An 18,393-nucleotide genomic window follows, 5' to 3' on the forward strand; every position below is an offset into this window, starting at 1 on the left:
CCGTTATAGGTTTAAGATACATAGAGTTTCCACTTGGATTATTTTTTGGGTTTAAGCTGGCCTGTCTTGGATTATTAATTTTACCCGCCATAATTTTTCAATTGTGCTGAAATAGGAATTAAAAGCATCTGCAATATTATCATCTCCCGCAATTTCACCACCGCAGCTGTTGTCAATTACAGCTGCATATTCGCAGACCGATCTTGTTCTCTCGTTTGTTGCTTCTTTGACCACCTTCCAGACCTGTTTTATGTTATGTTTATTTTCCGCGAGTTTGTTAGAGAAATATTTTTTTGTAATATTAATTAATCTTGACATGTTATTACGATAGTCCTTAAATGTTTTATTAGTTTCATTATTCTTAAGTCTAGCACTTTTCTTTTTTAATTTGTCTCTCGTTCTAATAGAATTAATTATACCGAGAGTAATCCAGGGTTTTAATTTACGATCTTTACATTTAATATATGCTTTGCGTTGCTGCTGGCGTTTTCGAAAATTACTTTAATTGATGTTACGAAATTAGTAGCACATTCATCAGAATCATTGGAATTTAATATTTGTTCCCACGTTTCATTCTCCAAAGCCCTTTTTACTTGATCATAGCCGATTTTTTTCACACTTGTATTTTTACTACATATAGATTCTCTTTGTAAGTAAAATTGTTTCTAAGATAACATAAAAATGTATAATATCTAAGCAGCTAAAACTTTTCCATATTCCTTAACTAACAATAAATATATATATATATATAGTGCTTTCATTTTAAAACGATCCACCCTTAATAACTTACTTAAAAAAAAAAACACGCCATATTAGATATACAGGGGGACCTTCAATTATGCATTTACTGAAGTTCTGTCAATCACCTCCAGCTAACCTCACTTTAATATGTCAAATGGGAACCCCCATCGTGTCATACATCATAGTAAGCAGCGTATTCTCTATTCAACGGTACCAAAAAAAATGAAATCGGTAAATGTGTAAGCAAATAGTTAGCGAAAATGTCTAGAAATAATGAATATTTTATTTACGCCAAACTTTGGTATGTCAAATGGCTACCCCATGGTGTGAAACATTATTTAAAAGGGCATTCATTATGCTATCAATAATTGTAAAAAAAAATAAAATTGATTGACCAAGAAGCAATTAAAGTGTAAATCGGTAGGGTAAAAAAACGAATTTAATTAATTTAACAAATTTATTTTATTAAATGTTCAAAATGCGCGCCGTTATTAGCAAGACAATAAAAAAGCCTATTTTCAAGCTCCTTACGAACATTGGCAAGGGTCTGCCCGCTAATTTCTCTGCATTCTTGAAATATTCTATTTTTTAAATTCTCAATACTCTCAAGTGGGGTTTTATAAACTTTGCTTTTTAAGTAGCCCCAAAGAAAAAAGTCTAGTGGGGTTAGGTCCGGTGACCGCAGGCCATTCGATACGATTGCACCACGTCTGCCAATCCACTTTTCTCAAAAATTTTCATCAAGCCACTCTCGAACTACCAAAGTGTAGTGCGCGGGAGCTCCATCCTGCTGAAAATGTATATTATTTTCATTCAATAATATAGCACCATGTTGATCTACTTGATTTTCCATAGATTGGATGATGGAAGGGTATATTGCATTTTCTAAAACGTTTAAATAAATTTCGCCAGTCAAATTTTCTTCCAAAAAAAATGGCCAGATTATTTCATTCCCATAAATTCCTGTCCAAACATTAATTTTTTGGGGATATTGGGTATGGCCTTCCCGAAAAACATGCCGATTTTCATTATCCCAGTATCTACAGTTATGTCTGTTCACCAGGTCATTTAAAAAAAAGGTCGATTCGTCACTGAAGCAAATGTTCTTCAATAAATGGGGATCGTCGTCAATTCGCTGGCACATCACTTCACAAAATTGAATTCTCCTATCAGAATCATCTTCTCCGAGTTCTTGAAGAATATAAATTTCATATGGAAAGAACTTATTTTTTTTTTTAACTTTATGCACGGAACCAGTGGAAATATTTGTTAGTTTTGCGGCCTTTGGTATAGACAAAGTTGGATCCATAGCAAATTGTCCTAGTACTTCAACTTGGCATGCTTCATCGACAACTCTATTTTCATATTTTTTCTTATTGCAAATCGATCCCGTCTCTTCCAATTTTCGTATCATTTCTAATACGTATTTATGGCTCACGGTTTTATCTTGATACCTTTCATTAAATGCTCTCGCGGTTCTGCGAGCACACCAATCTTGAGCTCCATAAAGGAAAATTATTTCTATTCTTTCGGCTAGCGTATATACCATTTTATTAACTCACTGTTTTAACTAAAATTGAAAAATTGCACGCGTCAAACTGACAGTTTTAACAATAATAAATCGCCTGCTTTTTAAACGCCTTAAAAATGTAAGGTATTGCAGTGTTTTTTTGTACCTATTAGGTAGGTTTCGCAAAAAATATAAGTGAAATAAATACACATACAAAGTTATAAGACTGCAAACATTTTTGCAAAAAATTTGAAGACACTCTTTTTTCTCGCAAATAACGGTACACATTCTTTACTTAAAAAAATAAATAATTTGCTTGAACTAAATGTACTGTTTGTTACCACACATTTTAACTTCTAAATTGCTTGTATTTTTTTTTTGATGATCTATTATAAAAAATGTAAGAATTTTAAAATGATGTAGGTACCACACTACAAGTATTCATTTAAAATACCAAAGTTTGGCGTAAATAAAATATTCATTATTTCTAGACATTTTCGCTTACACATTTATCGATTTCATTTTTTTTTGGTACCGTTGAATAGAGCATTTTACGCTGCTTACTATGATGTATCACACGATGGGGGTTCCCATGTGACATATTAAAGTGAGATTAGCTGGAGGTGAGGAGGTGATTGAATTCAGTAAATTCATAATTAAAAGTCCCCCTGAATATCTAATTTGACGTATTTTTTTTTGTTTTTTTTTTTTTTTTTTAAGAAAGTTTTTAAGGGTGGATTGTTTTGAAATGAAAGCACTGTATATATCATAGAATAACAGGGGAATAAAAGGCGAAACAAAAACTAAAGGAAACGCAGCTAAACAAGAGATGATTTCAAAGCCTACAAGTAGATACATTTTCCATTTGGTTTTTCAAACTGTATGTCTTCAAAAAGAAAAAAAAAAGGTAAGTAAATAAACAAATAAAGTCATATAAATAGAATAAAACTAAATATAAATAAAAGTCTTTTCGTATTTGCAATTCAACTTTAACAATCATGTAACAATTGACCTTAATTTTTTTCCACCTCATCCATTAAAAATACTTTTCTTTTCCTTTTTTCTTCTCTTAAGAGTTCTTAAAATCAATAATATTTTCAATTTTTAACCTTGTATTTTTTAGACTCCATTCTTTTAATTGAAGCTTAGAAGCTTAGAACTTTTAAACCCTCTTACACTATCGTGATTAAATTGTTTATTTTTTAAACATCATTTTACACCATTACTGTTTATTATAAGATAAACTTACATTTTGTATACATCGTTGGGTGGTAGATTGTATGGCCTTTAATATGATATATCACACTATAAGCCATTTCAATCATTAAAATATTTATTACAGCCATTTCAGTCAATAAAATATTTATTATTACCAGACATTTTAGCATATTAGCAGTTGAATAGACATTATTTGTTATATTTTGCTTACAATGATATGTCAGACGATGGGGGTTTTCATTTGACATATCAAAGTGAGGAAAGCTGGAGTTGAGGAGGTGATTGACAAAATATTGTCCAATAGAAAATTAAATATCCTGCTATATACAGTGTGTCCCACTTAAGGGTTAGCCACTCCTCGAAAATTTTTGTTTCTTGACCAATTTTCAAAAACTTTTTTTTGTTGGATAGATGGTCAAAAATGGCACTTATGAGCCAAGTTCGACATTTAGAGAAAGCATATCATGGCCTACTGTATTCAAGTTTGAAGTGCGAAAAATCGAGAAGTAGTATTAGCGATAGTTATTTTTGAAAAATGGTACTGGATTATTGTTCAGGACCACTTAAAACATAAGTGTACCAAATTTGGTTATGATAGTATACAGGGTGTTGAAATAAATTGGAGTCAAATTTTTAAAAGGCGCAATAACATTCTTAATCAAATACGAATATTTTTAAAATTTTTGGCTAATTGGCATGCGTCTTGAGAACACAAAGGTTGGAAATATCCTTCAATAAACAACAATCGATCATATTATCATTCTATTTTGGGCTTCACAATAATACAACTTCATTTATACATTTTTTAGTTTTATTTCATTGCTCGGTTGCAATTCACACTTCACTAGTTACTTAATAATGTAATGTGGGCTAAGCAGCAAAAACTGAAAATAATTACCTTAAGGAATTACCTAACACCAAAGATAATAATACTACTAGTATTTTATCTTTGCTCACACAACACTCAAATTTAAAAATGAATGCCACAAAACTAAATATTAGTTCCTTCAATATGTCCTCCATTAATTCTTATACATTTTTCTATGCGTCTTCCGTGGTTTACTACCACCCTTCTTAACTGTACCCTGCTTATTTCATTACACTCTTGTCTAATGCGCTCACAAAGATCATGTAGAGTTTGCGGTCTTGATTTGTACACTTCGTTTTTAAGGATTCCCCAAAGAAAAAAATCTAAGGGAGAAAGGTCGGGGGAACGTACTTGCCACTGAATTAATGGACTGTTTCGTCCTATCCATCGATTCGGATAATTCTGATTTAGCCAATTCCGCACTACTACTGCATTATGGATAGGCGCACCGTCAAATTGTATGTGTAAGTTTCTTGTTTCGGCTAACGGCAAATCATCGATTACGTCACTAAAATCACCTTCCAGGAATCGAAGAAAATTAAGTCCATTGAGATTTTCATTAAAGAAAAACGGCCCGATTATACGTTTGTTCAAGATACCGCACCATACGTTAATTTTCTGCGAATACTGCCTTTTACATTGTATCACCCAATGGGGATTTACGTTACTCCACATTCTAATATTTTGAGATGACACAATGCCGTTTGTAGTAAATGTTGCCTCATCGGTGTATAAAATATTTTTCAAAAATGTAGGGTTAGCCAAATACTCGCCTTGTAACCAGGGTTGGCAAAACGAAAAACCCATTTAAAAAACCCACAGGGTTTTTGTGCCAAAAACCCACCCAACGACCTATACAAAAACCCAACACAAAAACCCTTACGAAAGCCCAAATAATTTGAGATGTTTAAAAAAAAAATGAAAAATGAGACAAAATTGAGATACTTTTTATATAGTATTTAATAACAAAATATAATGACATTCTTATTCCTAAGTTTTATCAACAAATCGGGTTTCTCACTTTTTCGTAAGGAACAAAATTAAATAAATAATTTCAATTGGAAACAGAACAGAAAGGTACTAATAGACCAGCCTTTAATATTCTTATTCCTAAGTTTCAAAAAATCAATTTTTACATTAAAATATAAAAAACAAAACAAAAACAAAACGCCTTATTCATTATAGGAATAAAATAAAAATAAATTAAACACCTAAAACAACTTTTTCTTTTTCTCTTTTTTAAAATGGCTCATTTTAATTATTTTTACCTGCTTTTCTGCCTTATCTGGCAGCAACTTATTCCGAAGATCAGTCCACATCAAACCATAGGAACTAAAGATTCTTTCCAGAGCTGCAGAACTAGCAGGGCAAGAATGTAAGTTTGCAAAAAATGTGGTCATGTTCATCAAAATACGATCTGAATCTGAATTTTGAGCTGTAGAAGTAATCTTAGTTTTTACAATTGACCACCATTTGAATGCAGATTCTTCATTTTATTTTCATTGTCGGTATACTATTACTTAAATTAAATTAAATTAAACTATTGCAAAAACGTCTTTATTGTATAATTCCTTACATTGTTTAATCGCACCTTTAGCGATTTCAAAATGATATTTAGATGTTTTTTTGTCGTCGACGCAATCTAATGAAGATAACAAAAAAGAACTATTTCCGGTGTGAATGCTTGTCGATATAATTGGATCGTTTCTAACACTAGACCATCCATCGAACATCAGAGTAACTGGTCTATTTCCCTCGGTCTGCATTAGAACTTCCCTTATTTCTTTTTCATAAACCTCGTAAACTTCATCCAGCAAGTTTCCGGCAATTTGTCTCCTGTTAGGAGGTGTATAACCTGGTCGAAGGGATTGGATCATCTCAATAAAAGATGGATATTCAACTGTGGAAAATGAAAGATTGCATGTATAAAAACATTCTGCAATTTTGTGGTCCAACTTATGTTTTTCTTCCTTTTGATGTTTTCACGACTACTTTGTCCAAAACTGTTTGTTTTCTTCTTTTAGGAGTCATTGTAACTGTAACACCGTCACTGTCACTCAATTGGGGGGATTCTCTATCTTGTTCTGGCCTTTTCCTGTTTTTTTTTGTGCTTTCTGTTGTAGGGCGCGAGGAAAAAGAACTATTGTCATCATCTGATAATCGCAAAGGAACTACCTGGCTCTCCAGATACAACGAACACTTTCCAAGATGTGCTTTAATCCTCTCTATTTTTCCCGTCAGTTTTTGAGGACAAAATTTGCACTTGAGTGTACCATCTGTTAATCGAATCACATATTCCCACTCCACAGATTTGTGACGACTCCCTCCGTAATAGTCCCCACCTTTTTTAACCCTTCCTTTATTGTCTTGCTTTTTAGCTACCTTTGCACTTGTCGTAACTTCGTTTTCTTCTTTCTCCAAGTTTTGCTCCATTTCAATCTCACTGTCTGAAATCTCCGATGATCCATCCCAAGATGTTGACGACCTCGTGATCAGCCTCCAAATTTCTAGACACAGAATTCCCTTGTGTTGATATGGATAGTATTGATGAAAGACTATCAAAAGACTGTTGTGATGGTGTTACAGTCTTCCATCCGTTTTCCATCTTGTCATTTTTATTCATATCGTTTCCTGAGTTTACCACTTCTTCAAGTTGTATATCTTCAACGATAACTTCAACTAGGTTTGTTTTTGTTGTGTTACCATCCATATTTTTCTACCATAAAAGCAAGAAAAACCCATGTTGAAAATACCCAAAACCCCACCCAGAGCATACAAGAACCCAGATTTTTGCCAACCATGCTTGTAACCACAAACAATATTCCATCCTGCGTTCTTCTTCCCGTGTTCCAAAGTGTGAAGGAATATAGGCTTGAAAGGCTTCTTGTTTTTTTTCTTTAAATACCTCCATATGCAATTTTTGGAAATATTTAAGTTGACACTAGCAACTCTAATGCTATATTGCGGATTAGCATTAAAGTATTCAAGAATTATTTGGTTATTATTATTTGCCCGATTACGATGTAAATGAGGACGTACTCCGCCTACTGAACCAGACTGATCAAACCCGTAGTTTATTCTGGCTATTGTTGAGTGGTGGATGTTTATACCAGGATGTCTCCTGTTAAATTCCGCCGCAGCTTCACGAAATGTTCTAACTCCATCGCCAACTAGCCGCACTACTTCAACTCTTTCGTTTAAATTATAATCACCCATAATTGTTCGACAAGCAGTCAAAATGAACTAAATGCATGAAAACTTTGACAAACTGTCAGGAACATTTTCTTTCATAGCATACTTGGGTAAAATTCCCATAAAATAATTTTTAACCAGATACCATCATATCTTGGAATTTAACAAACAAACTCATAAAAAAACAAACAAATTGAGCCCAAAATAGTATGATAATATGATCGATTGTTGTTTATTGAAGGATATTTCCAACCTTTGTGTTCTCAAGACGCATGCCAATTAGCCAAAAATTTTAAAAATATTCGTATTTGATTAAGAATGTTATTGCGCCTTTTAAAAATTTGACTCCAATTTATTTCAACACCCTGTATACTATCATAACCAAATTTGGTACACTTATGTTTTAAGTGGTCCTGAACAATAATCCAGTACCATTTTTCAAAAATAACCATCGCTAATACTACTTCTCGATTTGTCGCACTTCAAACTTGAAAACAGTAGGCCATGACCTGCTTTCTCTAAATGTCGAACTTGGCTCATAAGTGCCATTTTTGACCATCTATCCAACAAAAAAAAAGTTTTTGAAAATTGGTCAAGAAACAAACATTTTAGAGGGGTGGCTAACCCTTAAGTGGGACACACTGTACAATTTAGTTTGACGTGTTTTTTTTTTAAGAAGTTATTAAGAGTGGTTTGTTTTAAAATGAAAGCACTATATGTATATAATACATTTTACATATATTTGTATCTGTTTTTCTATGTTTGCTTGCTGCCATTTTTAATTTATAGAACGGATCTATAAAATGAACTCAATTGTTACATTTAATGTAGGGCAACAACAAAAATAATTTTGAGTTTATTTTTAATAAACTATGAAATTTATTAAAAAATTAGACACTTTGATATTTTTGCTTGGTACACAATAAAAACTAACCTGAACAACTTTTTCAGCTCTGCAGTGGTTTAAGTTAGAGTCTTTGGGTGGTGATCTAGCGGCAGGTAGTGCCAACCCATTGTGATATAGATTCGTGTTTTTCTGATTAGAATTATTGATCTCTTCCGCCTGTATTTTTATGTTTTTCCCTTTTACGGTCATTACCCAGTCCGTCGATTCTATATCGCTGTCCAATTTCGGCTCGTCCCTAAAAAAAATATAGAGGAAATTATAATTTGCACATTACACAACAAATTCCTTAATTTTTAACACAATCTCAAAATAACCACAGAATTGACTCATTAACAAATCACTTAAATTTACAAAATACACCATTCTAATATAATCCAAAATATACTCTATTTTAATAGAGTATATTTTGGATTATGGGTATGGTTATGTATAACTATAGGAAAAATGCACGCTATAGTAAATTCTTTACAGGGTGACCCAGGTTTATATTTAAAATGTAACTTCTACTGACTAAAATGAACTACTTTTGTTCTAAAAGTTTCTTTTAATTCTTTACCCATTTTGAGATATTTGCGATTAATGTTTTTTTTTTGTTTTAAACATTTCTGAACAATAAACCTAAATTTTTTTTAAAACTACACTTACCAAAAAGCTTATAAGTTTTTGCTATAGATTGTTGTCTTATTTTGTCGAATAAATCTGTGTGGTTTAAAAATAAATAGTTTAAGTATTTAGTTGTGATCTGATTTCGCGTGCTTTCAAAATTGTTTTAAATTTTTGAAAACGCAATGCTGTGAATGTACTCTAAGGAAGAATATGCTGATATGCACTTTTATTACGGGCTTGCTCGGGGAAACGCATTGGAAGCTCAAAGGCTCTACATAGCCGCATTTCCTGAAAGACGCCGTCCTTATAAAGAAGTTTTTGTGCGCGTGCATAAGGCTCTTAGAGAAACAGGATCCTTTCACATTATGATGAGAGATCATCCGCATCTTGTTCTACCACAAAGAGATAATGCTATTCTTCACCACTTCAATAATGATCCTAGTACCAGTGTCAGACGACAGTAACGTATTAAACATTCATCAAGAGACCATTAGGCGAACTAAAGAGATGACAGATATCCTCATCATATTTGCCGAGGATAATAACGTTTGGCTGCAGATTTTGAAAGGCGTATTTAATTTTGTCAATGGTTTATTATCGCCTTAACAGACCATATTGGCAAATAATTTTATGGACTGACAAAACGACATTTACTCGAAGAGCTCTTCTACATATGTGAAACGAACATCTATGGATGCATGAAAATCCGTATGCTATGCGAGAAGATCGCTTCCAAAATCAGTTAAGCGTAAATGTTTGGATTCGAATGATTAATAATCGACTTATAGGTCCATTTTTTTCTTTCAAATCGTCTTAATGGTCAATATTTTACACTTTTTGCAAGAACTTCCTGTTCTTCTAGAAGATTTTGGTTTCAATTAGATGGTTACCTTACACATTATAGTCGACCTGTTCGAAACTGGCTAAACATTAAATATCTTGAGCGCTGGATCGGAAGGAGTGGCTCTGTAGCTTGGCCTGCAAGATCACCCATATCTTACACCGCTTAATTTGAATGAGAAAAAGAGAAGAGCTTATTTTTATCCAGGCTTGCTGTCAACAAATAATACTTGGTCAGATAACAACAGCTACGCGTTCAGTACTTCAAGGGTGTTGAAGTTGGCGTGGCACACAATGGAAGCCATTTTGAAGCACTTCCTTGCCAGTAATTTAAAATGACTTAAAAAAATGTGTGTAATATGAAAGAATTTTTGTATTATGAGTTTGACAAATTAAAAATAATAAAAATTAAAAAAAAAAATTGTTTGACGAACAGACCCTTTACCATATGCCAAAGTAATACGCAAAATGAATTTACGGTCGTTGAATTTACTAACTTTTAAAAAGTGGCCTAACGTGTGCCGTTACCATTTTTGTGAAATAAATGCTTTGTACGGTAGCTGTCTAGTTGTTGGCAATGCTTAGATTTGACGCCACGAGCAATCTGTAGCAGTTTTAGCGTTTCCGGTTAAAAATCATCAAAATACCAAATAAAAATGTCAAATTAAATCCTCATAAAAAAAGATGCAGAATTAAAAAACTACTTTTTTTAACTGCATTTGAAACTCCTTAGGACAAGCGTGTTTTTCAGAGATTGACTTTGAAGAAGTTCTGAGGTTGAAATTGACTATGTTAAGTTTTATTAGTGCTTCTTTAAAAAATTTATTGGGAGAGGAATTTTTTTTTTTAATTACAATTTTTTACTTTGGGGCTCTAAAAAATTAACCTATCGTTAATTGTTAAGATTTTCCTTAACATGATTTGCGGAGTGTAAGTGTAGTTTTAGAAAAATTTTAGGTTTATTGTTCTGAAATATTTAAAACAAAAAAAAAAAAAACATTAATCTCAAATATCTCAAAATGGGTAAAGAATGAAAAGAAGTTTAGAGAACAAAAGTTGTTTATTTTGGTAGGTAGAAGTTACAATATTGCTGCATAAACCTGTGTCACCCGGCCTGTATATACAGTAAGTCAGAAATAAAACTCTATAAAAATGTTATAATAACATGACGACCCCGATCCATAGGTTTTTGCCAAAAAGTGTCGTGGAAATATTTATCCAAGAGCCTTAACACCTTCTACAAAAATATTCTGGTTAACTGATTGTCGGATGCTTAGCGGAAGTGTATTGAAATTTTTTATACCATCAGAGACCAAGGAACTCTTGACTTAAGAACAGGTGAGTATTGGCGGCTCGAATATACGAGAGAAGATTTTTACTTAGATATGTAGGATTTTTGACCACATTCTTGTGCTGATGTTATGAAATAGAAATACAACATAAGAATCCTTAGATGAATGAAGAGCGGATAACAGGAATCAAGAGGCCATGATTTGCAGATATACCGGGGAAGTATTTTCTCGATGATAAAGAAACTTTTTAGCGGTAATTCTGCAGTTTAGCGGCTTTTGTCAAAACTAACGAAAAATGGTCGGGTTTTTTGCCGTGTGGGCAGATTTCGATATATATTTTTCACTAAGATTGGCGGAAAGCCAAATTTTATCACGAAGAGGGTGTTATCACGCACTAAATCACTCACTATAGGACGCGATTAATCATTAGAATAACCTTGTATACCATTAGTTTTGTCAACAAATAGGTGACAACTGAGTTGAGGTTAGGTGTGGTGTTGCCAGTTTTGTTGCGTTTTGTCACTCTGCAGCTGAAGCCTTGTCTCCAGTCTGGCTTTCTCTAAAGTGGAGAATTCACTCTGTATTTTTTTAGTCATTCATTATCATAACATATAAAAAATGATGAATGAACCTAGTGTATAATCATAACATTATACACTAGTTTCATTACATATCACTTAAAATGTCAATTACATGTAATAAACACAAATTTGTTTGAATTGAAAATTTATTTTTAGAAGTACATCATTTTTAAAATTTCTTTTTTTTAAGTTGTACCAAAATTCACATATTCGCGGCGAATTATATCGTATCATTCCGCCACTTTTAATTTTTTTTTAGTAAAATTAGGCCATTTAAAAAAAATTGTAAAAATACGCAAAATTTGATGAGGGGTGCTTGAGCAATTTAAGAACCAACCCAACCCAACCCAACCCAACCCAACCCAACCCAACCCAACCCAACCCAACCCAACCCAACCCAACCCAACCCAACCCAACCCAACCCATTCCATCCCATCCCATCCCATCCCATCCCATCCCATCGCATCCCATCCCATCCCATCCCATCCCATCCCATCCCATCCCATCCCATTCCATCACACCCAACGGGGAGCGTAAGCTCCCGTTGGTTGGGTTGGTTTGGCTTGGGTTGGGTTGGTTTGGTTTGGTTTGGTTGCAAACCAAACCAGTTTGAGTTGGGGAGAAAATTGCTAGTAAATGAGAGGATCCAGGTATACAGGGATGGAAGAGATTTACGTGGTGACGCTAAAGAAACAATGCTGAGCGACTGGCAGACAAAGGGGGACCGTTACGAGGGTTAAGCGAAGGTATTTATTCCAAATATCTCGGACTGGTATAACCGTAAATGGGGTGAGGTAAATCATTGCACATCCCAAGCCATAATAGGACATGGAGTTTTCTGCTCATACCTAAAAAAAATAAAAAAATCCAAGACGATAAATGCTGGTTCTGTGATGAAGCGGACGACCCAGAACATACAATCTTTAAGTGTCAGCAATTTGAATTGTACAGAGAGGTGGCTCAAAATGAGATTGGGGTCAGAATCACCAAACAAAACGTAGGAAATTTGATTCTACTTACAGAAAAGCACTTCCACACAATTGCCAATATGCTAGAAAAAATTGTGAATGATAAAATTGTCAAAGAAAGGGAGTAAAGCAGTGAATTGGTGCAATAAAAGAGCTATAATTTAAAGGAACTAAGTGGAAAGCTCTGAAGTAATGCTAAATCAGCGGTTCCAGAGCAAAAAAAAAATGAGGAAAGGGTTTTAGTGGGTCGGGGTCCGCCGAGAGGCTCCCCTATCACCACACTCAAAAAAAAAAAAGGTTGGGTTGGGTTGGATTGAGTTGGGTTGGGTATATCTATGGTCTGTGCGCAGCGCCCTATGTTCCCCTCGCGGTGATAGAGAAACGGAAACAAACCAAAACACTGCACACATAGTCCTAGAGTCGACAACCCATTTGACAGATAGCGACTGTCATTTAATTTATGCAAAAAAAACAGCAAAAAATTTAAATAAATCTGTTTACCTTTATTTGTGAGTACTTCACATTGTTTATAAGGAAACTATTTGCAAAATACACCTTCCGCCACTTTATTAATTTTTTCCAGATAAAATTAAGCTATTTAAAAAAGAAAACCGGTGAAAATACCCCAAATTTGACAAAAGACGCTAAACTTCGGAATCATATTATTTTTAATTTGGCCAAAATCTAAAAATTACCGAAATAATAATACATTATGGGTGTCTTCGGTATGTTTGTTGCACGAAAATAACAGATTTAGTTACAAGAAAAGGTAAAAACAGTTTTTGTGAATTTATTTTACGCATAATACCTAACATTTCACGTGACTAAAAAATATAGAGTGAATTTGCTACTTTAGAGAAGGCACTCATAAGTCAGCCACACTGGGGACAAGGCTGGAGCTGCAGAGTGACAAAACGCAGTAGACGACAGAACTGGCAACACCACACCTAACCTCACCTTAGTTGTAACCTATTCCTATTTGTTGTCAAAACTAATCGAATACAGGGTTATCTAATGACGTTATTCTATTCATGTCCCATAGTGAGTGATTTAGTGCGTGATAACACCCTCTTCGTGATAAAATTTGGCTTTCCGCCACTCTTAGTGAAAAATATATATCCAAATCCACCCATTTTGCAAAAAACCCGACCATTTTTCGTTAGTTTTAACAAAAGCCACTAAACTGCAAAATTACCTTTTTAGCAAATAATGGCTTACATATGCCCCACTCTTTCCCATTGCCGAACCAAGTTCCCTTAGAACATTGAAAGGCTAGAATTAGCATTGCCGTGGAACTACGGGCAGTTTGTTTACTTGCAGCATCTGTGATGCAGTGATGCCAAGTGGTTATGTAGAAATGGCCTCTTTAATAAAATATGAAGCATTTTTTTCATAAAATATGATAAAATACTCTATAAAGAAGTCAACATTCAAAGTTAAATGAATGTAGATAATATCCCTATATTAGAAAAAAAGGCAAAGTTGATTACACTGTCATAAGTAATCTTTACCAGTGACTTCATCAAAAAATTTTTACATATTATGACAATATCAGTATTTACTTGTGAAAAAATCGCTCTAAGTCGCCTTTTTCCTATTGTGCACAAGTTTTTACTATCGTAACAGTTCACAAAAACACTGGAATGACTCAACCTTTTTCCTTTTTCGACCAAAAAGTAAAGAAAAAACACAGAACTTCACAAATACCGAATGTAAACACAAAGTCGGTTGTCAAGATGACATTTCGCAAGATGACATCAGCTTTTGCCTGCAATGTTGCCATTTCAAATTTTTTGGAAGCGGTTTTAGAAATAAGAATGTTAACTTTTTTTTGCTTTGAAGTTGTTATTTTTGCGCTAGAACAACATATATCTATTACTACTTTTTATTTTGAATCCAAAATCTTACATCAATAAGTTAAATTAACATTATAAGATGTGTTGATATATAGCTGAAAATTTTCTGTTTTGAAAATACATGTAAACTTGACAACAGAGAATCAATGAATATGTTTGTAAACAAAACACTCCCCTTGCCCCTGTGCACATGTTGAACTCAAACAAAGTTGTTTACTAATTCTAGCCTTTCAATATCCAAAGCAAGTTCCTAAACACAAAGAGTGGAAATATGAGGAAAAATCCTATTATCAATAACAAACCAAAAAAATGTATTTTCCGGCTCTCACTGAACTGGAAGATTTTTGTAGGTTGCACTTAAACGAAAGAAGCTCAGTTTTAGCATTTAGTCACAAGAGATTGGAGTCACACCAGCCCTTAATAGCAATAAAGGTAATTTAGAATGTAAAACAATTACTTGGCAAAGCAAATAGAGATTAAAAAAAATAACAAAAAAGTTAAGACTCATCTTAAATCGCCAGAAAATATTCTAAAATCTAAATATAAATATTTTACTACATCGCACTTGACACGAATAAAGAAAAAAACAGACTGCAATTCCATAAAATAATTATTAAACAATGAAAGATGATTTTTTTTTTTGTATTTAGAGCAATTGATATATTATTCAATGCAACCAAATACACATCCATCTTCAGTGCCAACTAAAAGTGAAGTGAAAATTAATACAAATGTTTTTGAACATTTTAATAAGAAAGTTAAATAATGTGCAAGAAATATTGCAATAATTCTTTTAGAGCTTACTTGTCAATGGACTTTCATGTAAGTTTTTTTCTTCAGCATTGGAGCCAAGACAAAGCACTCTAGGTGTATCCAACACATTTAGAAACATGAGACTAATTGATACGTTTAAAATCGTTTTGAAATTAATAATACCAATAACTCCTATACCAATAACAGTTAAAGTCTAGTCTACTTAGTTTAAAAGTTATGAATATTAAATTATTACATGAACTAGGTGTGTTTGGAAAATATAATATAAGAAAATAACCGAAATTTTTAAATATCGCGGGTTTGGAGAGTGCAATAATCAATTTTGTTTTGTAATATTGGTAAACATGTCTTTAAAGTATAATAAAATTTTCAGCCGAGTTCATTATTTACTTTGTCAGTGGTAGCTGCTAAGGTTAGAAGTGTTTTATGATCTCGGCGATTTTCGTTGATTTCGATGATGATTTTGAAATATACAGACTTGAGACACAAGTTTGGTGAAAAAACATGTTAACACCCCTGGGCTGGGGTGACACCACTCCTAAAATCTTATACGGAAAGAGGAGTCAAGTGATCCTTATTTCAAATGTCTTTCAATTCCCTTTGTAATGATGTAAAATCCATGTACTACAATTCATTAGTTTTGGAGATTTATTGATTTCAAGCTTAAAGTACACTTTTATAAAAGGTAAAAAACACAAAATCTACAGCATCACAAATACATTTAATAAAATAACGAAGGTTACATGTTTCGCTCGACTAGAGCATCATCAGACCTAAACAATAATTAAAATTATGTAACCCGAAAAAAGGAGAATTCAACAAAAACTTACCATAACATACACAAAACACCTGATATATAAGTAAACAAAGATTACAATAAAGTGGCACTATCTATGTACAAAGAACTCAACTAAACAATCAAATCACTTTATACGTTTTAGACATCTAACCATCAGTTAAGGCTCTAGAACTACTTGAGGTTATTAAAAACTAGGTGGCCATCAAAATCAAACCTTTCATTAACACAGGACAGATCTGGGCTTTTAAAAGCTTTACTAATCTCCATTGTCTCCAACAAGTCTAGTTTTTTACTTTTGTTGCATTGATGCAGTATTTTTATATTTTGGCTGTCAGGAAAATCATGTTTGGAGTCGAGAAGGTGATTAGCAAAAGCTGATCTGGTCACTGTGATTTCGGTATTTTTAAATTTATTGTATTGGGCCTTGTGTTCACTAATCCTAGTAGAAATCTTCCTACCAGACTGGCCGACGTACACTGCAGGGCACTCTTTACACCTAATCTCATAAACTCCTGGAGAAAATAGCGGGGGTAGTTTATCTTTAGTTTTAATTAGATGTCTTTTTACGGTATTATTGGTTTTAAAAGCTGGGGTTATGCCAAAGGAAGAAAAAAAGCGGAATAGTTGTGACGAAATTGGCCCAAAATAAGTAAACGACTTAAAAGTTAATATAGTTTGTTTGTTGTCTGATAAAATTAAATAATAATTTATACTTGTTCACATACTGAAAATACATTTTATATATAGGTTTAAGAGGGAAAAAGTTACTGACTGCTAGTTGTTAAATGGTAAGGAGTTCTTTTTTAAAAGCTTCACGAGAAAGTGGGATGTTAAAAAGTCTGTAAAATAAAGAATGGAAAGCAGCAGATTTATGTGAGGACGGTGATGTTGAATTATATTGTATAATATTATCTGTTGTTGCTTGTTTACGAAATATTTCAAAGGATATCTTATTTCTTTCCCTCTTAAGTAATAAATCTAAGAATGGTAAGGTGTTGTTCTGTTCCCGTTCGATTTTGAACTCAATTTTAGAGTGAAGAGAGTTGACATAATTATGGAAATTTGTAAGCTCTACCTCACTTCCATTCTAAATCAAACATATATCATCCACATACCGTTTATAAAAGATGATGTTATTTTTAAAATTACTGCTCATTATTTTTGTTTCTAAGTTGCTAAGAAATACTTCACTAAGAAATGGCGATAAACAAGAGCCCATTGCTAGTCCTTCTTTTTGTTTGAAAAAACGGTTGCTAAATTGGAAAAAATTTTGATCTAACACAGTAGAAAGAAGCAAAAGTAGATTTTCCACCAAAAGTGAATCAAGTTTCCCCCTGAGAAGTAAAAGTAAAAAACTAGACTTGTTGGAGGCAATGGAGATTAGTAAAGCTTTTAAAAGCCCAGATCTGTCCTGTGTTAATGAAAGGTTTGATTTTGATGGCCACCTAGTTTTTAATAACCTCAAGTAGTTCTAGACTCTTAAATGATGGTTAGATTTCTAAAACGTATAAAGTGATTTGTTTGTTTAGTTGAGTTCTTTGTACATAGATAGTGCCACTTTATTGTAATCTTTGTTTACTTATATATCAGGTGTTTTGTGTATGTTATGGTAAGTTTTTGTTAAATTCTCCTTTTTTCGGGTTACATAATTTTAATTATTGTTTAGGTCTGATGATGCTCTAGTCGAGCGAAACATGTAACCTTCGTTATTTTATTAAATGTATTTGTGATGCTGTAGATTTTGTGTTTTTTACCTTTTATAAAAGTGTATGACCAGCATCTTTGGGATAATGGATGAATTTTTCGAGTTAAAGTAGACTTCAATAGGTACATTAAATTAGTTTGTAGTAGTTTAAAAAAAAATGTAGTAAAAGCATTTGCTTAATAAGTAAGTACTTTTCTTCACTACGCCCATAGTTTCTGTTGACGAAAATAGCGGTTGGAGCGTTTTTCTGAAAAAAAAGTTGTTTATTGAAGAAAGTTAAGAAGGGAATATCTTTTATTTTTTAAATAGGAAAAAATTAAAAGTACTAAATTCCTATTTAATTTTAAAAAGGAATATAGTACATAGCTTGCGATTGATTCGACCAAACTTTGTTGTTAAAATACTGTTTAATGTTTTATACATAAATTAACCATGGTATATTCCAACAACAGGAAGGGTTGAAATTATCGAAATATTTTTCAGAAATAATCAGTGGGCTAATAAAATAGCATAAATATTTAATGAACGACATGAGA

General features: G+C 32.9%; 1 protein-coding gene across 3 annotated transcripts in view; it reads right to left on the minus strand.

Annotated features, from left to right (window-relative positions):
• The window catches only part of LOC126746296 (serine/threonine-protein kinase 26), a 231,244-nt gene that overhangs the window by 156,643 nt on the left and 56,208 nt on the right, over window positions 1-18,393 (minus strand). For all 3 annotated transcript variants that reach the window (XR_007663854.1, XR_007663855.1, XM_050454472.1), the window contains one exon: window positions 8,464-8,671. Coding sequence is in view for 1 of the 3 variants with exons in the window: in XM_050454472.1 (XP_050310429.1) it covers window positions 8,464-8,671 (208 nt within the window). In the remaining 2 variants the exon portion in view is untranslated. The remainder of the gene's footprint in view (window positions 1-8,463; window positions 8,672-18,393) is intronic.

This window comes from Anthonomus grandis, chromosome 17, assembly GCF_022605725.1.
Source record: "Anthonomus grandis grandis chromosome 17, icAntGran1.3, whole genome shotgun sequence".
Lineage (NCBI taxonomy): Eukaryota > Metazoa > Arthropoda > Insecta > Coleoptera > Curculionidae > Anthonomus > Anthonomus grandis.